Raw genomic sequence first — 27,207 nt, forward strand, 5'->3', positions numbered from 1 at the left:
AGGGGCGGAGGGAGGCATCGAGGTCGGAGGATAAGGGAGGAGGGGATCCCCTCGTCCCCGGCGGATCTATCCGGCGGCAGTAGTGAAGGATCAAGAAGCTTTGCTTCCCCCCGGATGTAGCTGCAGGCAGCAAAAGCACCCCTTGGGTGCGAGGCGGCGAAGGAGATCAGTGAAGAGAGATGCAGCGGCGACCTCGGCAGTGTGCGGTCATGGCCTTCAGCGAGGAAGGAGAAAGTGTGCGGCGGCTTGAAGAAAAGGAGGCGTCCATAGCTCGGCGGGAAGGAGAGTCAGGGGCATGCCTCACCGGCGGTGATGGTCGGCCGCTGCGACGAGGAGACAAATAAGAGCGTGGTCGGAGCACAGCTGTGGATGCTGGTGTCGATCCCTCATGCCGGCGGCGTTGGTGAGGAATGCTAGGACGAAGAAGATGAACTTCCTCTGGGTCCTGTGGGCGGCGGAGAGAAAGAGAGAGAGAGAGAGGAAGGGAGGAGGCCAACGGCGCCGGCGAGGGTGTCGCAAGAGCATGAGGAAGAAATCGGCTTCCCTCCGCGGTGGTGGCGGCGTCCCACAAGCCCGAAGCAGCCTCCCCCCTCCTTCTTTTTGCCCTGTGAACAATGCTTAAAAGCACTCAAACCCCTAAATGCGCCCAAAGAAAATGCCCTCCCTCATCTCCTTATTTCCTTTCATGTCCCAAATTACATCCGGATCAGTATTGATTTTAAATAAGAAATTTTTCATAATTTCATGACTTAAACTTTAAATAATATTTTTGAGAACAGTTTGTTAGATTAATATATTGAAGCAGTAGAATTCAAACTGGAATTTTATTTAAAAAGTTAAAATTTTCAAAAAAATATACAAATTCGGATTTTATAATAAAGCAACGAATCGGTCAGAGAGAACGTTCAATTAATTAATAAATAAAAAGTGGGACCGCGAAATAAGCCTATGCAGAACTTCATCTGCTACAAGGGTTGCATTGTAATTTGCATCGCATCGCCCGCCGCTGGAACTCTACTCGTTCCCAAATCCCAATCCATCGAACACACGGAGAGAGTCGCGTCGGAGGATAATGAAGATGGTCTCCTCGTGCTCGCAGCCGTGCGCAGCTCGACTCCTCTCGAAGACGGACTTCTGTGGATACATCGGTCTCCGGCCGGTTCCTTCGTTTTCCGAGAACGATGAACCTTCGCGATGGAGATCCTCTTTGCCATATCGGTTTCCGCCTCGGCGTTCAGGTATCGCCAGATTCCCTTCGTTTCTTTGGCTTTTCGTCCTTGCGTGAAGGGTCGTAGCTGCTGCACTTAATCACTTTCGTATTCGGTTAAGCTTTGATTGCTTTCCGGTCCTACGGCGTGCCCGATTTCAGGGCTTTAGGTAATCTATAGGCAGATGAGTCGGCATTGGCGTAGAACATGCGTCAAAATCATCTCTTTTTAGTATCGAGGCTACTGCCCATGGAATTCATTTCATGTGGAGATGAGTACAAGTAGAAGTACATGAAGGAGATCGGACATTAAGGCTCAGAGTCGGTCCTTTGAGTCTTATTCTGAAATAGTTTTGCAAAATGGAATTTTACAGGGAATCTGCCTAGTGGTGTAGTGCTGCAAAATCCGAGAAGTGGAACAAGCTTAGATGCTTAGCTTTTACCCCAGTTAGACCTACATTTTCCTTCTGCGGTGCAGGGAGTGTTCTTACCTAGGTGGTGTTGAATTCTATTACCACGATGGGATGAGTGCCCTTACCTTGGTGGAGGTGAATTCTCTTATCCCGGCATGTTCTTAGCTCAGTGGAGGTTAATTTGATGGAGGTGATTACTCTACAGGCAGAGGTAAATGCTATTATTAAGGATCAAATTATATTGTAAATAAAATATGACTCAAAGTAGAGGGGACTACCTAAGGTAACAACCGTAATAGTTTTTCTATTTTAACAATCTCAACATGGTATTAGAGTTAGAATTATATCTAGTGATGATTTGTTCTTTCATGTTATTCTCAACCATAATCTCTTCTAGTAACCGTGTGATTCTCATCTTCGACTACCTTTCTTTATCTTTTTATTACGTCGACAACAATATTTCTGTGATTGCTACATAGTTAGACATAAAAAATGATTTCTTTCATCATAATATAGATGAGGAAATATTCATGAAGCAACCTAGTAGGGATTATGAGGAAATGTTAGTCACCACTTAAAAATTTGGCTAGGCCCTAAACTTGCCAAACTAAATCTAAATTGAACTCGTTTGAACCCATGTACCCTAATCATCACCACGTCTACCCTATAGATTCCATCTAAATGTAATTCAATTCAATGCCCAAAATTTATCGGTCTATTCAACTTCTTTTGTCTAATATTTTTGAAAAAAAAATAATTTACAATGTGGGAAAAGTTAAATAGATAGAAATTAATATCTAATAGCCACACCTAATCTTCTACGTTGGTTGCTCAAAAAGCATGTTGTCTTACGTGACCAAGCTTATAAACTCTTTCCCACCCAGTCTAATTATCATCCATAGTCGTCAATTGGTTTGATATCAATTAAAAAAGAAGTGAATGTTACAACATAATTTAAATTATCCGTTGGTTATGCAATGGATATTAAGTTATATTATAGATCAAGAACATGAAGGGGAGTATTAGTACAATGATAAAGTTGCTGTGACCTAGAGGTCACGGGTTCGAGTATCGGAAATAGCCTCTTGCAAAACCAGATAAGGTGGTGTATAATAAACCCTTCCCTGGGACTCCGTGTTAGATGGAACTTGGTGCATAGGCTGCTCTTTTATAGATCAATAACATAAAGCACATTTCTGTGTAGATGATTTCTGTATCTATCTTTGCATAGGTGCTGTGTAGAGTAACTATACATGTAGTTTGAAATTAATTTGAGAGACTAATTACTGTAGGCTTGCGTGATGGCCTCTTCTGACATCTTTTAAATCCATGAGAGCCCTAGTAGAATAAACTCAAAACTTGAATTAGGGTGGCAAAATTTAGAAACTAAAGATTTTAAGTGAATTGAAAGCCAATATATGAAATGTATTTTCTACAAGAAATGAATTTAGAATAGTTAAGATAATGGATATGAAATCAATATAAGACGTTTAATTATTTTAATCTATTATTTAACAAAAAGGATATATTTAGAAGGATATTATTAAGAATGTAAAAGATAAGTGTCTAAATTAGAGAGGAATTAAGGAGTTGTGTCTTAAGCTAAAAATGTTTACAAGATTGCGGTGTAATAAATCATACTTTATGGTCCAAATGTGAACAATTAGGAAAAAACACATGCAAAAGCTACTATAATAGAGACAATAAAGCTAAAATGAATAGGAGAGGACAAAGTTAAGATGAATGTGCACTCTTATGGTGAAATTAGGATATTTGCTGCTGAGTATTCCTTGTTGCTTCATGGCCCGACAGTCAGGTTCTTGCTCAAAGTCAACACTTGATCAAAGGGCGCTAGTCTATCCTGACGTGACTCCTCCGATGCCTAAATGAGACAACTCCAAAGAGAAAAATATATATATAAGCGATGGAATGAAAGAGATTATTAGAGAATAATCATACCCTGTCCTCAAATTACCAATCTCCTTTTATCCCCTTTATTGAGTAACGACTTCCATTATGATATTCCTTCTGCAACGGCCGCTGACCCTATTAATGGCCACCCCTTGTAATGACGACCGCCAATCTCCATTAATGACTATATCTTGTAATGATCCTAAAATTAATTCTTTCCCAACGGCCGCCGACTTCAAACCCCTTCTCCCTTCAACCGCCTCACCTCCATGTCAAACCTTCCTTCGTGAACCCTCTCAAGCCCCTTCCTACAGGAGACCAAAACCCCCTTTGCACCAAACACCTGAGCACCAAACCATTTTCTTCGTATTGGGATTGACCCTTAAGATCAAATCATTCTACAACAAGGCCCGCATTCCTCTACCGCTCGGACTGCCTGCCTTCCTGAGCATGTATTCTTTTGGGGGTATCATGCACGGTTACTAGAAAAAATAAACTAGGAAAGATAAGATAAATGTGTAGGAGATGAGAAAGCTAAGATGAATGTGCATGGTTACTAGAAAAATAAAATAAGAAAGATGAGAAAGTTAAGATGAATAATAGGAAATAATGTTATTGGTGAAATTAGCTAAGAGATTGGCACTTCTTTGATCAAATAAGAATGTTAACAGTCTATAATAGCATCTAAATACTTCAAAATGTAATCATATTGCATGTTCATTTATTATCCTTGAGAAAGGACAAGATGGTCATCATAATTTAGGTTATTTTCTTTTATTTTGTGTTATAAAATTGAATAATTACCTAATGCAGGTTGCAGAACTCATGCCATGCATGGAAGAAAATAAGAATCTCAGTTATTGTAAGGTTGTAGAGGTGATTGCTGAAACAACTACACCATTGCTGCCTATGGAGGAGCTTCTTGCCAAGATAAAGTCTGACAGGTTGACACTGAATTTTACAGTTATTCTACTTTTGCTACTAATCCACAAACAAATCAACCTATAGTTCTATACAGCATGCTTGATCTCTCACTCATTCTCTCTCTTTGTATATTTCTTCAAACAATTTCCAATTCCTTCACTGATGATTTTTCTTTGCTAAATAATTTGAATGCAGCAAGCCATATCCTATCTACCAATGAAACTTAATTATGAGTTAGCCATGCTCCATCTCTTTCAGAGCTTGCTCCTTCTGGTACTGAACCTAAACCTACCAAGCCAATAGTGAAGGATGAACCTGCAAACGTGCAAGAGCAAATGATCGCTCCACTTTCTCCTTATGCTATGCGAGCCACTTTTTACTATCACATATGATGCTGGAAACATAACCCGTGAACTTGAAGTGTTTTATATAAATAGGTATAATGACTTGAAACCATCAAGTTCCTGATTCCTGTGCAAAGTATTACCAAGCCATCAGCTGCTGTTAGTCCATCCAAAATGGCTGGAGATGATTGTGACCCCAGGAAAATCTCTCCTTATGTAGCATAAGCAAGTTTTCCTTGCACTTGTCTGATTTTGCTCTTGTTGACTGAGCTGAATGCCTAATGTGCTATTCTGGCAGGTATGAAGATTTGAAACCACCTTCCTCTTCCTCTGCCACCCAAATCACTGCTTCTGCCAAGACAAGTGCAATGGATGTATTACTAGGGGAATCCATAACAGAAAATGGTCCAACTACGATAAATCCAGTCCTTTCAGCCGCAACATAACCTCATGCAGTTGCAAATACTAACTTGAATCACCGATCGCCATTTCCTATGTATGGCTTCTTTTGCTACCATCTTTATGAAATCAACTTGTAGAATCTGAAATTGGTATAATTGTTCTTGAAAAATAGAAGTGGCATTTTGCCATTTAACTATTTGGTGTTGTTTTGACAACACATTAATATTAGAGAAAAATTTCACATTCCCCTTAGAGTTTACCGATATTCTCATTGCACCTCCAGCAAATTTGATAAATTACATCTTACCCCTAACCTGTGCAAAATCATCATATTGTTAGGTTAAGATGATTGCCAACACTGAATCATAGGAGAGTTTTTACGCGGTCTCTATTTGCTTGCTTGCTTTCTTTCTTTCTTTCTTTTAAGTTCCCACTAGAATTTCAAAATTAGTGACAAGTCAGGTATTTTTATATGAACTAGGCAAAAACGTCTACCAGTCTGCTTGCTAGTCAATTGTAAGCTGCTTGACATGGATGAGATTGAATTTCCCCTTCATTTGTGATTGCTCATGCTTTCATTTATTTCACGTTAGCTATTTTTGCTTATCCTCTCGGAGAAATTTCGTAGTACGTTGTGCAACAATATCTCAACCAAAAAGTCAAAAACAAAATATAGTATATCATCAACAGACTCATTTGTTTGGCACCGGCAAATCAGAATCTTGACCACACTACAGCTTGAAGTTGATTCATGGATGGAAAGATCCAAGGGGTTTGGTTGCCGGCCATAGCTAACTCTGTGATATAACCGGCTTTAACTCCACGTTACGTTTATGTTGGCAGGCAAGAGAAACAAAAGAACCGGGTCAAACAAGAAGACGTGCGGCAAGTTGAAACAAGTTCAAGTACATCACTTATCTTTTAAATATATGTATATTATGTCATTGAACTATCCTTTTGGTCCAACATCTCCAACAGAGACATCGACGCCTCAACCATTTCATTTTTCTCCACATATTAATTAAATCCGTTCACTGTAACCCTTTTTCCTCGATTTCAGTTCAATTTCTCCATGTTCTATAAATAATCTCGTCTCTCTGCAATGAACATGAACTTGAGGATGATAAGGAGGAGAGGCTAGGTGAGAGCATGATGTTGGTACGGCTCAATCAAATCATCCTGATTTATTCTGAGTATTATAAATTTGTAGTTCGATCCGATTGAGCCGTGCCAATATCAAACTTTGCCCGGTCTATTTCAGAAAAGAGAAGTTTAATGCTATTGTGCTGCAGGTTTGCATATGAGTGGCTCCTGGAGTATATCAGTCCAAGGTATGTATTTTTGATATCCTGAAAAAATTATAAGCATGGATCCTGGTAATCCATTTATTCTGATGGCCAATTTGTCGGTGTTATTAAAATCAGATAATTGATCATTTAGATTCTTTTGAACTGGCGTAGTATATTTGTTCGATCAGGGAACCCCCAAAACTCCGGCCGATCTGATTTTAAGAACACTGCAAGCTGCAACAGAAGAGTACGCACGCATGCAACAATGGATGTTCGGAGGAACTTACTATTCGATCCGTTTAAATGGATATAGATTTTAAAAATTTGGATAAAATAGCAAAATTCTTATGGGTATTGATGAGTTTAGATGAAAAGACTCGCTAGCTAGTGAATAGTTGAGAAAAGTTAAGCTATTTGAAGATTATATAGGATTCTATCTAAAATAAGGAAAGATGATGTGCTGGGTAGATATATTTAATGTTGACCGTGCTCGAAGAGGATGACATCGAGCGATCTTTTCTATGTACACCATAGAGAGAGCAAATGAAAATGTTAGAGTGAGAACTAAGGAGGGGTCCCTGGTACAGACATTCCAACGTTCAAGTTAGAACCGTGACAAAAATGGAGAAGACGATGAACAATAGAATAATAATGTTGATGTGTGTGTGCGCGCATAGCATAATGTATTTGGCTAACAGAGAGGATCTTTTTTTTACTGACCCTCATAACCTATGCAATAATTAGGCGTTAGAGAATGTTTGGTGTCAGAATATGTCGAGTAAAAGAAGAGGTACGACCACCCTCAGAGGAAGGTTCTATTGTGTGTATATGTCAGGATAGTGAAATATTCCCTGACGAGCAACTGTTATTATCTGATAGGTTGTTATAATTTTCTAACATAGCTATATCTTGGAGGAAATTTGACCGGTTCTGGGGCCGATCGGTTATATGCTGGGAGACATGCCCTTGAAGAGGAGCGTAGATCCTCTGGTCCGCAAAACGCAGACTAGAGGATGGACCACTCTCCACTATTGGTGGAGAGTGATAGCCCCACGTGTAAAATAAGTGGGGGTAATCACTCTCTACCAATGGTGGAGAGCGACCCATCCTCTGGTCCGCGTTTTGCGGACTAGAGGATCTGAGCTGCTTGAAGAACGGGTAGCTAAGTCTCAAAAGGTCCGATCAACTTTAAAATTGACCAACTGTATGTTGGAAGACTTGCCCTTGAAGAGTAGGATCCCGAAGGTCCGACCGACTCAGCTGGGGTCGACTAGCTGCATACTGGGAGTTGAGCCCATGAAGTAGGGAGCTGAGTCTCGAAGGTCTGACCGATGTTGGTACCGATCAGCTATATGCTGAGAGACTTGCACAGGTGAAGTGAATAGTTAAGTCTCGAAGGTCCAACCGGCATTGGTGTCGATTGGCTATATGTCGAGAGATTTGTATAGGAGAAGTGGAGAGTTGAGTCTCAAAGGTTCGACCGGTGGTAATGTCGACCGGTTATATGCTGAGAGATTTGCATATGCGAAGTAGGGAGCTGAGCCTCGTAAGTCTTACCGACACTGGGACCAATCAATTGTGTACTTGGAGCTGAGCCCATGAAGTGGGGGGTTGCGCCCCGAAGGTCTGATCGGTGTTGGAGCCGATCGGTTATATGCTGAGACACTTGCACATAGGAAGAGGGGAGCTGGGCCTCAAAAGTTTGACCGATGTTGGGGCTGGCCGAGTATATGCTGAGACATTTGCACATAGAAGTGGGGAGTTGGACCCCGAAGGTCCAATCGACTGTGTACTGGGAGTTGAGCCCAGGAGAAGTGGGTGGCTGAGCATCAAATATGAGTGGTCTGTCCGACTACATACACCCTGACTATCTCCTTGACTTTGACTGTCACCTCTCTTTGACTTTGACTATTATATCAACTTGACTTTAATTGTCACCTCCTCTTAACTTCAACTACCATATTATTTTAGGTATCGATCTCATATTATTTTCGGGAGCATCCACGACACGTCGTATTAATATACATACTTGACATTCTTGTTTTTATTTAATTTTCTTTACCAGGTGATATTTGTTCAACATTAGATAGACGGACATCTATTTGAGAGTATACGGGGAGGAACATATATCCTAGACGACTGGGTATGAGATGAGCAACACTCTTAGCGAGAGTTTGACTGAGGCGAATAGAGCAAGTTCAATTCAGTTCAACTACAAAAGTTTGTTCAAGGTAAATGAGTATAGGGATAGAGATGAAATTAGGTGCAGACTGCGGAGTTATTTGTTTGCATGTATTTGTGGTGAAGGGAATTTGGTGAGAGTGACAATTATGTATTAAAGGTGTCGATTAATTGTGGCTCAGAGCATTGGGGTACACTAGCAAGTCTCCAATGCTGCCAAAAAGCCTCTTTCCCCTTTTATGTGAGTCTTCTCACTAATGATACATGATACACCATGTGAAAACGGTGCATAGGTGGATCCAACCTCGGCTTAAATTTGTTTGCAACTGTCAGCTAAATATTCCGGCACGTGTAACTTTTTTTCATTGGTTAAATTCTGAGCACATGCATTAAATCTTGTTCGCAATGGTGTTACCATCTCAAAGAGCATGTCTCATCGAGGACCTAAGTTCACCCCCATCAGTTATTCCTCTTAAACCAAGTTGTAGAAAGATCAGTTCAAATCTCCCATTCTGCTGCCTCCGAGAGTTCTCATTGCCACTTTGGTAAAACGTCTAGTTTTTCTATTTCTTTTGTGTAATTATTTTTTTTAATGATACCATATGCATATCTTGATATACTTGATTACATTTTATGTACAAATAGCCTCCATTTTAATTGCATTCAATTCGATCAGATTGCTCTTTTAAACCAACTTGGATCTTCAATTTGGTGGATTTGAACCCAATTCAATGAAATCATTATGCTGACAAGTTCATTTGTTCTGTCTCGATGGACTAATTAAGTTGAAACTAAGGTAATGTTCATTCTAACCCTTCCAACATCCTGGTGGCTAAATTTAAGAATATGATCAAGTATTACTTATTGAGCTCCTTCCTTTTTGATGTTAATTATTCGCAAATAGAGAAAAGTTATATTTCTCTTACTAATTGTATAATTATATTTCAATCTGGCTTTAACTTTCACTTCACTTATTCATTCAGTTGGAGATTAATCATTAGCGGATTCTCCCCAAAATTTAAGGTTATGTCCTAAGTATTAAAGTGGTTAATAATATCTAATTTGCTTCCCTTATGGTGTTACAACATCTCACCTTGAATTGGATGGAAATCTAAATGTATTTCAACTTTTCATAAACATTGTTTTTTAATGTCTTTCGTTCCTCAATTGGCCAATCCCCACTCTAATTCGGGGTGGCCTCTTTTATGTGACCTTGACTTTTCTCGGTTGGAAAAGATTGTGAATCAATTGCTCACCCCTTTTCCAACCCTTAGGCAAAAGCTTCAAAAAAAACTAGAGTTGAGACTTCATCTAAGATAAATCCAATCGTTTCCAATGGTCTAGCATTGAGTTTTTTTAAGTTGCTCACGACTCTCTTATAAGTAATATGTAAACTCACTTCCTTCACCCAGAAGTGATCTCCTAAACCCTTTGAGATTGCTATAAGATCATGACAGTGATGAGTCTTAGAAAGATGTAAGCTACAGTCTCATGTTTCTCAAACTCTTAGTGAAAATTTCACATCGTGAATAAATTGAAATTAATCACTCTACACGGACAATGTTTGGTTCTTCCATGAGACTGAAGTTCACATAAATTTCCTCCCTAGTGAGGTTGGATAGGATTTTAACGCATCCAAGATTGGGATCTAAAACTCTAGATAGGAGAAGATTGGAAAAAAATGTACACCTTTCACTTCTTTCAAATCGGTCAAAGAGGATCACACGTTGATAAAGGGAAGTCTTAACTACAGTTAGACAAAGGAAAGTCCAAGTGAGTCAAGAAGGGCGGCATGTTGACAAAAGGAAGTTCTAATTGTGGTTAGACAAAGGAAAGTCTAATTGGGTCAAGGAAAATCGCACGTTGGCAAAGGGAAATTCTAACTGAGGTTAGGTAGAAGAAAATTCAAGTGGGTAAAGAGAATTGCACTTGATGATCAAAAGTCTAACAAAAAATTGGCACTAGGTTAAAGGTTGACCAAACACATGGTGAAGGAATCCAATAGTTCACAGTTGACCGAATGTTGGGCAAGAGAACCTATTGCGTCCATAAGATATTTATATATCTCCACAATGACATGATATTATCCACTTTGGGCCTAGACCCTCATGATTTTGCTCTTGGGCTCTACCCAAAAGATCTCATACCAATAAAAATATCATACATCTTTTTAAACCCATGATTTTTTTCAAATCTTTTCAATGTGGAACTTTGACTGAATCCCAACAATTCTTCCCTCAAACGAAGGACCATCATTATTCTCATGGTCTGGGCCTCCCCGTGAGCATCCGACCACTCTTGATCTGTTCTGGGTCTCCTCATAAGCACCTAGTCATCTTGATATACTTCGGACCTCCCTGTAAGCATCTAGATTCGATCACTCTTGACCTGCTTGGGGTCTCCCTGTGAGCATACGGTCACCCTGACATGCTCTGGGCTTCCCTCAACTTCGTTCAAGGTCACCCCACATGGTATCTGGTATGGACCATGACTTTGATACCGTTTGATGTGTCCAAAAGGAATGCACATATTTTCACAATGGTATGATATTGTTCACTTTGAGTTTAGACTCTCATGACTTTACTCTTGAGCTCTATCCAAAAGGTCTCATACTAATGGAGATATTATACATCGTTTTAAACTCATGATTTTTTTCAAATCTTTCCAATGTGAGACTTTGATTGAATCGCAAAAGAACCCTAGACTTGGATTAAGTAAGTTAGGGTTGGATAATCAATTGACCCTAAGCTAATCGATTAGACAATCAATTAGGGCTTAATTCGCGAGAGCACAGAAGGTGCCAGAATTGATTGGGTAATCGATTCTGACATCTCTCTAATCTATTGATTTAATTGATTGGGTAGTGTTGAATTGATTGGGAAGAATGCTCAATCAATTAGGCAGTAGTTTATCGCAAAGTGGTGGAATCGATTGGGGCAATTGATTCTGTCATCCCTAGTCGATTAGGGCAATTAATTAAGGACTAGTTTGTGAAAACACAAAGAGTTGGGGAATCGATTGGTCAATCGATTCGATCCAAGCCAATTGATTTGGAGAAGAAGAAAAGAGTCGTTGCGTGGTTTGGACAACTAGATTATTCTGATTTAATGTGACAATCGATTGGGAGTAAAACTAATTGATTAAGAGCCTTAAATTAGCACGATATAAAGGATTTTGCGAAGATTCAAATCACTTCTTTTCTGTCCTTCTCCGTCAATTCTTGAGCTTTTGGAAGAGAAGTGTTGTTGTACTTTCCAAACATCATGAGGTAGTCCAGAGAAACAAGAGATCAAGAGCAAGGTTTTTCATTGTTGTATTTACTTTTCTTGTTCTTATTGTATCCTTGTTGTATTTCTCTTGTTGAGATTGTACGAAGCTTCTCTTTCTTCTGAAAGGAGGTTTTCATAGTGTATGCATGAGTGAAAAGAGTTGACCCTTAAATTAATCACCTCAAAGAGGTGAATACTATCTAACGAGTTAGTATTGCTTTGAGTTATCCACTGCAACCTCCTCTAGCTCTCGAAATGTTCTAACATAACATTCCCCCAACAAAACTACTAATTGCCTCAAGGTTTGGTGTAATGTTGAAAAGCAAGATACATTTCTCAAACAATTATAATTCAATTCCAAGGACGTACATATGACAATTAAACTAGTAGTAAAATTAGAGATTATGATAAGAGCCATTACATTTTTTGGATTTACTTGGTAGATAAAATATTAGGTCGGATTGTCTATCTCAAAATTATTTGGGCCGTAAGATCGAATACCTGGTATATATAAATTATGTAGTTTAGCAAACTTTGTATTGTTCGTTGGGAATCAAAATTTGATGGGAATTTGACCAAACTAACCAATTCTGCTTTAAACGTGATCGAACTCAATTCACATGGTCTCTTTCACTTAATCTTAAAATATATACTTAAAAATTTACTTATGAGATAAGACTGGTGTGATATTTTCCTCCGTAATCATATAAAGATAGATTTTTCTCTTCGTACACAAATGTTTAGATACTAAATGATATTATCAAATTATATAATAAGTACCTTTAAATTAAAATCTAAATGTCACTAAGTTATATTATACAGGTTATCAAATTGTATTATAAGACCTATTAATTAGTTGTATGATAATTTCTATAAAATTAAGTATATATGCCATTAAATTTAATATATAGATTTATATTTTTTATATAATTATGCTAAGAGACTCAAACAAGACTTTTCCTTAGCTCTGATTTTTTTTTCCTTTAATTGTTTTTTTTTTTACCAAAATAGATACTCTACCTATTCGTAGTATTAATGGGGTAATTAAAGCATTAATGGGGTAATTAAAGCATTGGACGAGAAGTCAAACATCGTAATCAGTTATCATTATTAATTTATTGCTCGCATTAAAAAAAAGTAATATCAATTACTAAGGGTACGAAATAATAACATTTAATGCCCTAATTGTGATATAGTAGTAAAATATTTAAGAAAATAAATAAAAAGATTTATCTTTACCCTCCGCAAGCACTTGATTCAGTAAATTTTGTTGATGAATCTAGCCAGCTAGAAATTTATATCCCTTAATTATAATACATGCATCTGATATTACTAAAATGTCATGTCTCTGTATATATATGCATGTATACATTTTAGCTGGTTAGATTCTAGCCATTTGACACTACCCCACTTGATTTTGGAAGAATCGGGTTTACAATTTACTACGGGCTTAATTTTATATGCAAGTTTATTAAAAGCTATTCGGTTAATTAATTTCACAATCAATTTGCGAATAATAAAAAAAAAAAGATTGATTGAAAGAAATTGAGACGAAGAACAAAAAAGTAAAATGCGACATGATTTGAACATTTAGAAAAGTAAAAAGCAGTCCGGTTCATAAAATTGAAAATAGGAGCCTGATAGTTTGATAAATTGGTCATGAATTTAGTAAGGCTTCTCTCCCACCACGTTCCCAGGGGGGTCGTAAAGGCACAGCGTGAGCGTCGCCGTCGCTGTTCCTCTGCCGCCGCCGCACACCGCTTGCGCGCACCCGACGCTCGTCGTCCTTCGCCACACCACTTGCGTGTAGGTGCCGCAGTCCTCGTGCCCCGCCGCGCACGTGTTGTTCGCGTAGTCGTAGTACTTCCCCTCCGCCACCCACGACCGCACTGCCTCCGCAGGGCCCATCGGGTAGCTCGCCCACGCCTGGTTCGCCCCGTACTGGCTCGACCCCAAGTCCGCGAACCCGCACGCGCTACGCTCCCGCTGGTCCCGCGTCACCCCGCTCGCTGTGGACGCCAGCTGCGGGCTCCATCGGAGCGGCGGCACCCGGACCGCCGCCCGAGCTTGCTTGTGCGGGTCCAGGTATTGATCCGCCAGGGTGGTCGCGGGCGGCGACGGAGACGGCACGGCAAATGGAGCTCCCTGGAGCAGCCTCCCGCCAGTGATCACTTGGAAACTAGTAGTGATGGATAGGACACACAGGAGGTGGTGGAAGTGGAGAGTCCTTGAATCCATTGGGGACTCCATTTCTGCAACTGGAGATGGTGTTGATGGTGTGCATATATAAACTATAAATTATATGATTAATTAGTCAAACTTTAACTGTTTACTAACATTTAAAAAGTAAGTATCCATTAATTAAGGTTAATATGGAGATATTTTGAGTTGGCTCTCTGGGCACCCGTACAGAATCGAGTATCGAACTGTGCATGCACGGCCAAACTGCCCCTGGAAGTGTCTACACAACACGTGCGTCCCTGGCAGATGCCCGAGAAGGTGAGGGAAAGGGATCGAAGCGACCGGAGAGAAGGGCCACGTGGGATTGCTGGGATCTGAGGGTGCACTGCCTCGTGCAATGTGTTAAATTCTTTAGATATATAAGTCATTGTGCCTCGGTATATATAAATTATATAAAATAAATATAAATTGAGTCAAATGGATGAGATAGATGGAATATTAATCGAATTGTGATATCTTATATAGAGGTATGCTAAGATGATTTCTATATTGATCAAGTTATTAGAAGTTCTTTGGTCAACATTATCTGTAGCCAGCGATCGGGTTGCCCCGGTCCCTAGTATCCCGAGGTAAATGATAAATCTAACGAATATATAAGTAACCGATTAATACTAGAATAATAAAATGAATGCGGAGTAAGTATGAGAATGTACCCTGGTCCAGGGGGTACTTTTGGATGGGACGCTGCTCGAGTTGTTGTGACACGGAAGAGTAGATGGATAAGCCGGATGAAGAGATGGATCTAATAAAGCGGAGTCGGACGCGTCACGGAGCCGGAAGCGACGGCACGAAACCAGATGCGACCTTGACACGCACGTCGTGATAAAATATCGGTACACAGGTCGGGATAAGGCATCGGCACGTAGGCCGGGATAAGACATCGACACGCAGACTGGGATAAGACAACAACACGAAGGCTAAGACATAAAACATCACACAAGTCTGGTCAGAACATAATAACAACGAGAGTTTGGGGGCCGATCGACATCGGATGCATACGACACTGCGGGTTGAGCGCCGGAGAATCGGACCGACGTATCTGAGGTGTCGGTAGCGGCGCCGACGATGACGTTGGAAAATGCAGGGATGGTCAGTGGCATGCTTAACAGATGATAAGGATTGCGGCGACTGAGAAGAAATGGATGAGGCGTGCAAAAAATAGGGAAAAGTGGCTACGGTGCAAATATGGATATAAGTTAATGATAGAGGTGGAATTAGAGGAGAGAGAAGTGCCAATTTCATCATTTCACTGGGTAGAGCATTAAAGGGAAAGATTGCACTGCTTAAAACTGAGGACTTTGGGATAAGAAATTAAAATTATTTATAAGTCTTGAAGTTATTTTCAGTATAGAAAAAAGTCACATAACTTAATTTTAAGATTTAGTTATTAAAGATCATATTCTTAATTAGCGAATTTTGGACTTTCAACGTGCATATCAAGGGAAATGCCCAGGGCACCTATATATACAATTTTACTATGCTACGGGCTCATTATCCTGCGACCCTACGAACTCTACCTGCCTAGATTGAATTGAGGTGCCCGGATTGAATCAAGGCATCTAGATGAATTCAATCAAAATATTTTTTTTATTATTTATTTGTTTAGATATATTATATATATTTAGGGTTCAAAAATTTAAAATTTCAAAGCTGACTTATAATGAATTTGAGTCATAAAATTTTTTCCTTTAGAGTTCATATTTATCTGTTACAATGTTCAAAATAAATATATTATATGTACTTAGGGTTCAAGATTTTAAAATTTAGGAATTATGTTATAATAAATTTAAGCCAATAAATTTTTTTTTAAGATTCAGACTTTCCCCTTAATTTATAATGTTTAAAATTTAAAATTTTAGATACACACATAGTAATAGTAATCATAGTTTACAAAATCGCGATCCGGATCGTAGGATCGTACGATCCTACGATCCGGAAGCTCAAAATCGATCCAAGATCGTGCAGAATCATTTTTGCAGTAGGATCGCAGCAGGATTGATAGGATCGGAACAGAATCGGTAGGATCGGAACAGGATCAGAGCAGAATCGGAGCATGATCGGTGGAAGTTTTGAGAGGTCATAACTTTTGATTCGGATTGAACCACGGGGCCTATAATATATCAAATCAAAGCTTGTTCAGAGATCTTTAGTAAATTTCAAAGTTTATCCTTAACTACTATATTTCAAACCAAAAAAATATCATTTAAATCTTTTTCGGATGTTTAAAAATTTTATGTTTTTTTATTATCTTTTTTTTCATCTTATTAGAGTTTTAAATTATTTTAACATATGTTTAATTATTTTTGAGTTAGTTTTTTATCAATAATATTCCGTCATTTCTTTTCTCCAAAATAATGAATTTTTGGATATCTATTGTTAGATTTCTTTTCTCCAAAATAATGAGTTTTTGGATATATATTGTTTAGTATTTTGTGACATCAACCAGTCTTTATAAGATTATTTCCAGCATTCAAATTTGAATCAAAGGATTCAATAGTTTCTGTTATATACTTTAGGTGCTTTGTTGACCTTTAAATTGAATTATCTTATAAATCAATGAAATATTTTTGACATTGAATGTGTTATTATTATTGTATTAATAGAAATTTTATATTCTTTTATTTTATAATATGAAAAAATAAATATTATTATTATATGAGAATGACAGTTGAATTACAAGTTAATTTAAATTTATATATGTAGTAATGTAATTTGAGGTGTTAGTATAAATGATTGCATATATATACAAAATTAGTTATTTATTTATATGTAAATGAGTTTTTAGGTATTTTTTTTCTAATTATTAATCATGTATGATAAGATTTTAAGGGTTTTGATAGGATCGTACGATTTTACAATCCGATCCTAATCCTAAATCGATTCTGCATAGGATCGTGATTCGACAATCTATGATAGTAGTAGTATAGTGTATCTTTAAAATAATATTGATTTAAAAAACAAAATTGAATCATGTACTTCGATACTACTATAACATAGCATGACTAGATATATAATAAGGTCACTGAGCCGCTCCATTACCTAAAGAAAAATGATATGTTCAAGGAAAAAAATTTAAGGAAAAGCTCAAGAATAGACATATAAAGTGATGGAGCTCATAAAAAAATGAAATAATGGACCATGACTTTATATATCTATCCTTAAATTTTTTTTAAATTTTTTTCCTTGAACATAGCTGTTATCTAAATAAACCTTACTGCACTGGGCTATTGCCTTGATATCCACGTTGAAAGCCCAAAATCCTCTACTTCCACAAGGCCTCTCCTTGCATGCTCCGTTTGGAATTGCTTTTTGCCGGGACAAGAAGGCTAATGGTGTACTGTTATTGAGGATTTAGACGGGGCATTGATGCATATACTGCTATTAAAAACGGAAGTGAAAGCCCGTCAAGACATTTCAAATTGTTTATGTTAAGAAATTGCTGCCTTCCATAAATTAAATTCAGTGGGTGATCAGATTCAAGTTTCTTTCCGGCTGTTTTTAGAAGATGGTGGCGCTTTTAGTCCACTTCCCTAACACAAAGAAAAGCAGCCAGCGCGAAAGCAAAAGCAACGCAAGCTACGGGCTCAGCTCGCGCCTGGCCGCCTGCCTGGACTCCACCACGTTGCCCTCGCGAGAATCGCACACCTGCGTGCTAAACCGGAAACGGAATCGGCTTCTGTCCGGCCGATGCCGTCGGCGCTCACGTTCCTCCCCTTCATCAACGGCCGCCAAGCCCTCGCCGCCTTCCTCCAGCTTCGCCAACGCCTTCTTCATGCTCGAGCACTCGCGCTCCAGCTCCTGCACTCTGTTCCGCATGCTGTCCATGTCCAGCCGGAGCACCTGGTTCTCCCGCATCGCCGCCCGCCATGCACCGCCTTCTTCGCCGGTCCCCCTGTTCCCAGCCACCGCTGCTGACGGCTCTGTCGTCTCTTCCTCGGCCACCAACAGCGTCCCCGCAATCACCCGACGGAGCTGCAGCTGCTCGAAGAAGAGAACCTGCACCACTGCCCGCAGCGGCAGCCGCTCGTTCTGCGCCGCGTGCGTGCATGCCTCCAGCGTCAGCTTCCGGCAGTCCATCACGCCGCACAGCCTCTCCTTCTCTTCCTCGTTCATCCGCGGGTGCGTCTGCCCAAGTTTTTAAAACACAATTTAACAGATAGAAGAACAACAACTACGATTACGTACACTTGATCTCCTTACCTTGAGATAGATGTCGACGGCGCGATAAAGGCCGTCATGGTAAACTCGAGCTTCGTCCGGAAGCACCACCGCAAGGCCGTAAAATTTGTCCACCTTAAGATTGGCGTCGGATGCTATCTCCGCCAGGTACGCATCCACCAGCTTCCCGACAGACTGAAGCGAACCGGTCGAGGATGCCGTTCCCGCCGCCGCCCTTTCCACCTCTTGCCCTTCCTCTCTGAAAGGTAGTGCTTGTTCGGCCTCTGTGCCAGCAAGGTAGTAACCGAGGATCCGCTCGACGCAGTCCACGTCGTATAGCGTCTCGGCATGGTAGGAATAGCTCGGGATCAGGAGATTATCCAATGTCGCCCGCTCCAGCTGCAAGGCAATTTTGCGTTCGAGAGCAGTTCGCGCGGCCTCTGAGGCCCGGAGGATGTGGGCGGTCCGGAGCAGGCCGAAGAGGAACTTGGTGGCGGTGGAGGAGGAGGCTACCACCGCCGAGTTCTTCCCTGCAGGAAGGTTTGCGATCACTGTCTCTAGTAACTCCCGTTGCTCAGTCTCCGATGCTACAGGCGCGGAGGCGTGCTTCCGCCTGGAGCGGGAAAGGCCCGGAATGGACTGCTGAGCATAGGAGATTAGAGATCCTTCGATGGCATCGGAGTTCAGTTCGCGCGCCTTCATTGCGGCGATCACGCGCTTGTACATCGGGAGGCTTAGAATCGCGAGATCCTCCAACCAAGAACCGGCTCCGGCAGCGAACGAGGATGACCGGACGCCGTTCCTGCGACGGAGCAGCCCTGTCTCGATACCGTTCCAGAGGATCTGCTCGCCGCTGCCACTGCCCCCGCGGTGCCCTTCGTTGGCCAGCCATCCGAAGAGGGAGTTCGGGTCCGCCGCAGATGCACAGGCGGCGATGGCGTCTATGCATCTCTGGGTGATGGTGAGGTTGTCGGCGAGCGGCAGTAGGTCCTCGCACGACTTGAGGGTCTGGATTGACTGTCGGATGCTGGGAAGTACGGTTTGGGCGAGGAACCTCTCCGTGCGAGCGACGAGGTTATCCTCGAACAAATCTTCGGTCATCTCGAGGTACTCCGCAGCGCAGCGAACCGGCGCCACGTTCCAAGGGCTGAGGTCGATCTTGACGCCATAACAGAACTTGGCGGCCGTCTCGAATGCCTCGCAGTTGGCCGGGAAATCCGCGAGCGCGATGTGTCGATAAGCCGCCTCCTCCATCTCCTCTTCCTCCTTTTCTATCTCCTCGATATCTGCTCCGTCATCACCCTCCTGTGGCTCCCCTGCTTCAACCCTTTCCTTCCGCCTTCTTCTCAGGGCAGTTTTAGGGTTTTCCTCCATCTCCGTGATCAGCCGCTGAATCCTCCCACTCCTCGCCATTAAAGGAAACTGCTCACAGGAATCAAAAATAGCAGCAAGTTTTTCTTGCGAATTTCACATCCAATTCGACGAAGAACCGAGTTGAGGATCACCTTATGGAGATGGAAACTCATCCCATCTACTTCGATCGCGATATCACTCGGCAATCCCGTGGTGAAACAAAACCTACAAAGATCAAAACTTTCTTATTCCCAAATTACGAACCAAAACAAGAAAAAAAAAATGTAAGAGAAAACCGCAATGGAGCGCAAAATTCACCAAGCCTGGCCCTTGGAACAGGGCTCCTCCTTCGCCATCGCCGGTTCCTTCCGCCTAACGAGTCCCCTACTCCGAGAGCTCATGGAATCAGACCACCCCCACAGCGAGCTATGAAATCCCTAATTCCCCCCAACCAGGTGAAGCAGACCACGGCCAGCAACACAAATAGCGGTTTCGGAGACCTTCAGAAGCAAAGTGTTGCCTCCGGAAGAAGCATCTCTTTCAACCTTTGTTTCCATTCCGCCACCATTGCCTTGTCCACAGACAAGACAGGCTGGTTCGACAAGGGCTGATCGAAAAGGATGGATTCTAAAGATAAAGGCGAGAATGAGCAGCGGACGCCCATCAAAAGCCTGCTTTGCTTGGCCATTAAAGCACGGTAGGCGAACCATTCGACCTGAAACTCCATAATTAATTTGCCACAACCACAATAATAGCGAAGTAGGTAGAGCAATGAAGCTCATTTCAACCAAATCTCCCACGCAACTCATCAGACTTTTGAGGCCTCGTCGTGCAGGCCATTCAGACTCATCGATGCCCATCTACCTCCCGCTTCACAGTGCATGCTGCAGTTAATGCAGCGACCTCCGCCATCGCATTCGAACTCTACAACGACCATGTGTTTGCGTGAATGCGCAAATGATGGATCGGTTCTACCCTACCCTACCAAATGGCCTTGGCCCAATTCTTGAATCTATGATTGCGATCAGTTCTGGTCACTAAATGCTCGTCGTTAAAATTAGCATTGCTGTAATGACTCATGTGAGATTATAAAATGAGAGAAACATGAATTATACTTGTTCAATTGTGTGAATTCCCAGGTAAGGCTGTTTTCTCCATGCGTGACAATGAAATCGGCATGGGCTCTGCAGTAAGATAAGCCATCACTCGAAACAATGAAGGTGGGGGACTAGGACAGAGTGTTGCAATAATGCAACTGCTCCCACTTGTTGTTCCATTGAGTTGGTTGTGCATGAGAATCGAGTGACCACGTAACCACAAAAGAGATGACCCTTCTGTGGCGCCCACATGCCTCTGGCTCTTCTGCGCGAAGAGAGCTTCGTAGAGAATTCAAGTGTTGGTGACTCGTGTTGCTTTTCACCGACTCTTTAATCAATTATCCGACAGATGACTTCACTCTCGAAGATACAATATGATCGACAAAAGTGGTTAAATAGGTTACTGTCAAGAAGTTGAAATGGCCACAAAATCACAATTAGGCAACTAAATTAGTTGCAAAATCACTTGAAGAGGTAGCTGCAATTTCATAGTCAACTCGACCGCTCACAATTTCACCCTTTGGTGTTAATTTCAGAGTCAGACGATCACTCAACCAAACAACCACAACCTTATTATCTCTTGGCTACAATTTTGTAGCCACCAAGCCTCTACAATCTTGCAGCTAGCTTAGCCACTTGCCCATAATTTCACGACTAGCTTGGTTAGGGTTGTAAATAAGTCGAGCCGAATCAAGCTTTGAGGTGATTAAGTTTATTTGATAAGGTAACCAAGTCGAACCGAGCCGAGTTTAAAATAAACTAAATTTTTGAAATGAATGTTCAAGTTTGGCTTGATTTATTTTTTATGAGCTTGAGTTTGTTTGAAACTTGGCTTGAGTTTGGTTCGTTTAGATGCTATCAAGCTCTTAATTCAAGCTTGACTTGAGTTTGGTTCGAGCTTGATTCTTTTATATGTTATTATAGGATCGAAAAGAATTTAGATATCTCTATAATGGTATGATATTGCCCACTTTGGGTCTAATCCCTCATGATTTTGTTCTTGGACTCTCCTCAAAAGGTCTCATACTAATGAAAATATCTTTTCTTTTATAAACCCATGATCTTTCTCATGTGTTTTCAATGTGGGACTATGTTTGCAACCTTGCAACCCTAATAGTTATCAAGTTCTCAATTCAAACTTGTTTGATTGTTTGAAACTTTTAGTTGTTTGATTGGTTATTGAGTTTGATAATTTAAATTTATTTATTTATTTTATTTATTGTTTATTTAGCATGTTGAAAAGAGTTTTATTAATGAATATGGTTTGTGAATATTGTTCACGAACGTTGTTTACGAACGTTAACGATCTGATCACATATATGTTCAAACTTGTTTATTTAACTTAACGAGCTATTCAAGCTTGTTTATTTAATTAATCTTATGTATATTGAACAAACATAAACAAACTCTTACCAAGCTGAATACCAAACTTGTTTGATTTGAATGTTTGATTTGAATATTTGGGAAGATTTTACCCAAATAAATAAAACTAAAAGTGATACACTAGCATCCCAAATATAAAATATGAGCGAATTCTTTACGGATTAAGTAGTCTTACCCAACTAATTGTCCAGTAGAACTAACTTTTATTTTATTCAAATTTATTTATTAAGGTAACAAAATAGAGTGGAGTTGAGGTTAAAATTATTCAAGTTGTTGAAATAGTAGTTATTTCTTTCTTTCTCCTTTTTTTTTCCCTTTTAATTTGAGCTTGATTTTAATTTGTTTGATTCGTTTAAATATTTCTACGCTTTTAACTGAAGCTTATTTGATTTTCTTTTAAAATTTTATATTTATATATTTTTTAATTATTTAATGAGAATAAATTTATTTATTCATTTTGATTTTTTGATTTAAATATTTTTCATAATATCTGTTGATGAACATTTTAATCTGAACGCATACGTTTAAGATAGTTTATTTAATTTAATAAATTGTCTAAAATTATTAATTTAATTAGCACACGTAAATTAAACATTAAACTTACATTTAGTTCATGTACAGCCCCACCTAAAATTATTCCTTCAATGCATCAGCTACACACTTCCTCGCACAAACACAAAAGGTAAATCATACAAAGGATTTTAAGATTCTTGGATCTAAATGGATTTAAATTGAATTAATCATGGCAATTAAAAAAATATGATAAGTCTAATGGGATTAAAAAAAACTAAAATACCAATTAACTTTAAGTATCAATAAAAATTTGATCAAAATAAATATCTTTGTACTCCCTATCTCAATGTCATTGAGTTGAGATTAAAAATAAAAAATCCATAACAAATTTAAGGTACCTCAAAGGAGGTTAAAATTACCTAAATAATTTTTTTCTTTTATGATCCTTTTTAAAAAAAAATTAAAATCAAATTTACAAATCTAAAATTACATCAAATCTCTAAATCCAAATTTAATTTCATATTGTGAACATTTGAACACATATTATATTTAAATTTACTTAATTTTTTAAGGACTAACAATTTTTTTTAAAAAAAAAAATAATTGAAGCTTGTCTAATTACCTCTACTTATGTTCATTTTAACATTGTGCATATAAATATATTTTGATAATATATCTTCATTTAATCATGTGCTTTTAAGTGTACGCTAGACATAATGGTTATAGTCTGATTGAGAGGTATTTTCAAATTAAATTATTTATTATTGAAAGCTTAGATCTCGGATCTTAGGGCATCTTGTGAGGATCGTAAATTGATAAAGAGGGATTTCTAAGATAGTGTTGATAAACTGAATTGAACTATCAGACAATTGAACAAGAGGAATTATGTTGAAAGATTTTTGGTGTAATCGTTTTTGGGTTAAGGTTGATCAATTTGATCAAGTTTGAGTGAATTCGAGCTTGAATTTCGATGTTTAGAGAATATATTTTGGACAATATGTGAGAAGAGGTCAAGTAAATTAAGGTTGACCAAATACTTGACTAGAAAAGTCCAAGTGAATTTGGAAAGACCGTACGTTGGTAAAAGCAAAGATCTAACTATAGTTAGGCAAAAGAAAGTTCAAATGGATATGAGAGGACCGCAAGTTGGCAAAGGAAAGTTTAAGTGGATTAAAGAGGATCGCACGTTGGCAAAAGCAAAAACCTAACTACGGTTAGGCAAAGAAAAGTCCAAGTGGGTATGAGAAGACCATATATTGGTAAAAGGTAAGTCATAACTACGGTTAGGCAAAGAAAATTCCAAGTGAGTCTGAGAGAAAAGCACGTTGGTAAGAGGAAAGTCCTAACTACGGTTAAACAAAAGAAAAATTCAAATGAGTTAAGGAGGACCGCACTTGGTGATCGGAAGTCCAACAAGAAGTTGACAAAGTCCAAGTGAATCAAAAGTTGACCAGACATTTGGTGGGGAAGTCCCAACAGGTTACAATTGAATGGATATTGGGCAAGGAAACCCTAAACTTGGATTAAGCAAGTTAGAATTAGGCAATCGATTGACCTTAAGCTAATCGATTAGGTAATCAATTAGGAGGTTCTTACGAGAACACAAAAGAGCTCAAATCGATTGATAATTTGATTGGGACAATCGATTAAGGCTGCTCCAATTGATTATGATGGATTCCTAATCGATTGGGAGCTTCGCGAAGAGAAATCACGAAAACAATGACTGAATCGATTGGTCCATTCGATTCAGCCACTTCTAATCGATTGGGTCAATCGATTAGGCAGTATTTTTATCGCAAGAGAAGAAATCGATTAAGGACTCAATTAAGACCATGCTAATCGATTGGGATAATCGATCCCAATCGATTAAGGCCTTTCGTGAGAAAATAGAGTGTTTGGGAATCGATTGGAAAATTGATTAATTTAAGACTTTTTGAATTGATTAGGATTGCTCATCAACAATTAGGGTTCAAAAAAAAGAGTCGTTCTGTAAATTGTTGGATGGTCGGATGACATGATAATTGATTAGAGAATAACCTAATCGATTAGAGACATCAAGTGAACCCTAGAAAAGGATTTTCGTGAAGGTTTGAAGGTAGAATCTCTCTGACACACTCTACGCTAGTTCTTGAGCCATTGGAATTCAAATGTTGCTGTACTTTCTAATGATTAAGAGGTATCTACAAGCTACAAAAAATCAAGGAAGTTGTTTATTGTATTGTATATTTATTTCCTTATTGTACTTTCTTGTTGTGAGTTTGTACAAGGTTTCTCCACCTCCGGATTATTTCTGAGAAGTGTTTGTCATAGTAGAGTATGTGCTTTGTATGAATCATTAGATTAGTTATCTCAAGGAGATAGATATTAAGTAAATTCAAATATTAACATTACTTTAAATTTCTCTACTATAATAAATTAATTAAATAAAGGTATTAGAACTAATCTTCTTCTTTGATTTTCGGAGTGTCCTACCAAATTAGATAAATTAGATAAGTATCAATCAATTAGAAGGCTTGATCGAATTAACTAGATCATGATGCCAATATATATTAAAAAAAGGGTCATCTCATCTCAGTTAACTAGTTGTATTATTAGATCAAACATTTAAATTTTAATCAATCGAAAAATATTTTGAATAATAACTTTTTACTTTTCTGAAAATGAACACTAGACCCAATAAAATCGTTAAACTCGTCAGTTCGATTTATCTATTAGATGAATATTTATTAAAAAGAATGATTTTGTCAAACCATCTCTTGAGAACAAATCTAAAAAAATCTATTATCTTGACCAACTATAACAAATTGATATTTTTATATGTTACTTAACTATTTAATAACTAATCAATAATTTTTTTTATCATATCATCCTTTTTAATAGTGGAAATAGTTTAAACTATAAGTAAAAAAAATTAAATGTAATAGTTTGTTTATATTAGTGTGATTTAAATTTTAGATGGAAGAAGTAAAATTAATTCTGACGGATAGAGTTATGGTTTTAATGGTTGTGGGGAAGGGTAGAGTTTTTATTTTTTTAAATAGTTTTTACGGATGATGATTCATGATATTTTTATAAAATCACAAGAGATTAAAAGTGACTTAAGAACCTTCTTTATTATTTTTTTTTATAAATTTATAAAATTTTTAAAATAATAATAATATCTTCAAGATGAAGTGTTGATTCGGTGGTTTGGAACCATGATCGGATCTAAATGGAAGACCTTATTCGGTTAATGAAAATTTTATATTTTTAATTCACAATTTCTAGAAAAGTAAAAATATTAAAGAATAAAATAAATAAATAAATATTTACTATCCCCGTAATTAAAAAAAATGTACCAAGAAATTAATAATAAATATTGATTTATCAATTTTTTTAAAAAATTAAAAAATCTCATAATTTTAATCTCTCCTCGACCTGCGAATCTCTCACATCGTCGCCATTTCCCCTCTTCCTTCGCAGGCGAATCCCAGCCATTACTCCTTCCGCGAAGGGCTTCTCCAAAATCCGGTTCCATAGAACCTCGACGACAGCTCCTTCTCCAACGCCGCCAGCTCCGGCGAGGCCATCTTCGTAGGGCACGCCGCATCATCCCTCAACCTCACCAACGACCTGGTAGCGTGGAAGTTGATGCCGTCGTCGTCGCCATCGCCATCAAATGGAAGGACTCTGTTATTCATCAGAAGTCCGGGCCTCTTCCTCACAAACCCGACGCCACGGCGAGTCATTCCGCCGGCTCCGCATAGCGCCCGCCGCACGATCCCCGCCGGCAGCTTCACGGCCGCCAGATAGACGAGGTTCGCTAGGCCGCACGGGCAGCAACAGACGACGGCGGTGCACTCCGCCGCGGTTTGCCCGGTCGACTCCGCGATCCGTGCGCCCAGATTCGGCTTATGGTTTTCCTTCAAGAGGAGCGGTACCTGCCGCTGGCACCGGAAGGACCGATAGGCAACGAAGACTGGGGCAGCTCCTCCTCCGGCTTGGTAAGGAATGGGCGCAGGAGGATAAGATGACTCCTTCGCCATCCTCTCCTCCCCCTTCGTTCAGATTTCCCCCAGCTCGATCGACTCCGGTAGTCGATAGAGAATTTATATAGAAGGGAACACCAATTTATATATATAAAAGATGGATATATATCACGCTTCGAGTCAAAACGATCTGCGTGGACATCGGACGGATATCGACAGATCGATGGAGATGTTATTTGCTGCATCTTCCTGAGGTGTCAATTGGTGGCTAGCTAGTTAATTTTGGGCGCTCAGCTGGATGACCAGTCTACGCGCGATCTAAATTCCGATCGATCGATCGATCTATCGAGCGAGGTGTCGACATGTCAAATTCAGAACCAATTAAGGGACTTTTCATCAGGTTGCTTTCCTACGATCATTACCCGAACGTTGACCAGATGCCAACTTCTTCGCATTCTTCCAAACACGAATGACGTCGTCGCGTCCTAAAATTCCCCCGAGTTAAATTCCGTTGCGTCTTCGAATGGTGGCGCCGGCGGCTGTGGCTAGCTGCA

At 39.5% G+C, this 27,207-nt stretch overlaps 4 protein-coding genes across 13 annotated transcripts; 1 reads left to right on the plus strand and 3 right to left on the minus strand.

Annotated features, from left to right (window-relative positions):
* The first annotated feature begins 978 nt into the window (after positions 1-978).
* Positions 979-9,339, plus strand: LOC121985967 (protein TIC 62, chloroplastic-like). Of its 10 annotated transcripts, XR_006113309.1 has the most exons (5): positions 979-1,238; positions 4,345-5,295; positions 6,045-6,342; positions 6,494-6,532; positions 8,556-9,339. XR_006113309.1 is itself a non-coding variant. In XM_042539712.1 (3 exons), exons 1-3 carry the CDS (start codon positions 1,182-1,184, stop codon positions 6,124-6,126), a joined length of 270 nt encoding a protein of 89 aa, XP_042395646.1. In that variant the 5' UTR covers positions 979-1,181; the 3' UTR covers positions 6,127-9,339. The 10 variants fall into 10 exon arrangements, 2 of the variants coding, with proteins under 2 accessions (XP_042395646.1, XP_042395645.1); XR_006113308.1 differs by adding an exon at positions 1,582-1,831 and having other exon boundaries at positions 6,045-9,339; XR_006113307.1 differs by having other exon boundaries at positions 6,045-6,532; positions 6,679-9,339.
* Positions 9,340-13,446: 4,107 nt separating this feature from the next.
* Positions 13,447-14,249, minus strand: LOC121985966 (STS14 protein-like). The gene has a single exon (XM_042539710.1). It carries the CDS (start codon positions 14,188-14,190, stop codon positions 13,606-13,608), a length of 585 nt encoding a protein of 194 aa, XP_042395644.1. The 5' UTR covers positions 14,191-14,249; the 3' UTR covers positions 13,447-13,605.
* A 3,351-nt stretch (positions 14,250-17,600) lies between these two features.
* Positions 17,601-20,527, minus strand: LOC121985968 (BTB/POZ domain-containing protein At5g66560-like). The gene is made up of 4 exons (XM_042539714.1): positions 20,011-20,527; positions 19,845-19,917; positions 18,382-19,761; positions 17,601-18,306 (listed from the first exon to the last, which is right to left on the minus strand). The coding sequence occupies exons 1-4, from the start codon at positions 20,091-20,093 to the stop codon at positions 17,758-17,760; spliced, it is 2,085 nt and encodes a 694-aa protein (XP_042395648.1). The 5' UTR covers positions 20,094-20,527; the 3' UTR covers positions 17,601-17,757.
* A 5,581-nt stretch (positions 20,528-26,108) lies between these two features.
* LOC121987866 lies at positions 26,109-26,720 on the minus strand. Its single transcript, XM_042541580.1, has one exon. The coding sequence runs from the start codon at positions 26,708-26,710 to the stop codon at positions 26,162-26,164; it is 549 nt and encodes a 182-aa protein (XP_042397514.1). The 5' UTR covers positions 26,711-26,720; the 3' UTR covers positions 26,109-26,161.
* Between the last annotated feature and the right edge of the window lie 487 nt (positions 26,721-27,207).

This window comes from Zingiber officinale, chromosome 5B (assembly GCF_018446385.1).
Source record: "Zingiber officinale cultivar Zhangliang chromosome 5B, Zo_v1.1, whole genome shotgun sequence".
In the NCBI taxonomy this organism is placed as follows: domain Eukaryota; kingdom Viridiplantae; phylum Streptophyta; class Magnoliopsida; order Zingiberales; family Zingiberaceae; genus Zingiber; species Zingiber officinale.

What these genes read in the sequence shown, in the direction of transcription:
- LOC121985968 (XM_042539714.1), bottom strand. Translation starts at nt 20,093, where the DNA reads ATGAGCTCTCGGAGTAGGGGACTCGTTAGGCGGAAGGAACCGGCGATG. An exon ending in TGAGTTTCCATCTCCATAAG is followed by an intron (nt 19,762 to 19,844) that starts GTGATCCTCAAC and finishes TCCTGTGAGCAG; the next exon opens with TTTCCTTTAATGGCGAGGAG. An exon ending in CCGTCGACATCTATCTCAAG is followed by an intron (nt 18,307 to 18,381) that starts GTAAGGAGATCA and finishes AAACTTGGGCAG; the next exon opens with ACGCACCCGCGGATGAACGA.
- LOC121985966 (XM_042539710.1), bottom strand. Translation starts at nt 14,190, where the DNA reads ATGGAGTCCCCAATGGATTCAAGGACTCTCCACTTCCACCACCTCCTG.
- LOC121987866 (XM_042541580.1), bottom strand. Translation starts at nt 26,710, where the DNA reads ATGGCGAAGGAGTCATCTTATCCTCCTGCGCCCATTCCTTACCAAGCC.
- LOC121985967 (XM_042539711.1), top strand. Translation starts at nt 1,182, where the DNA reads ATGAACCTTCGCGATGGAGATCCTCTTTGCCATATCGGTTTCCGCCTC. An exon ending in GTTTCCGCCTCGGCGTTCAG is followed by an intron (nt 1,239 to 4,344) that starts GTATCGCCAGAT and finishes TACCTAATGCAG; the next exon opens with GTTGCAGAACTCATGCCATG. An exon ending in GCCAAGATAAAGTCTGACAG is followed by an intron (nt 4,476 to 5,097) that starts GTTGACACTGAA and finishes CTATTCTGGCAG; the next exon opens with GTATGAAGATTTGAAACCAC.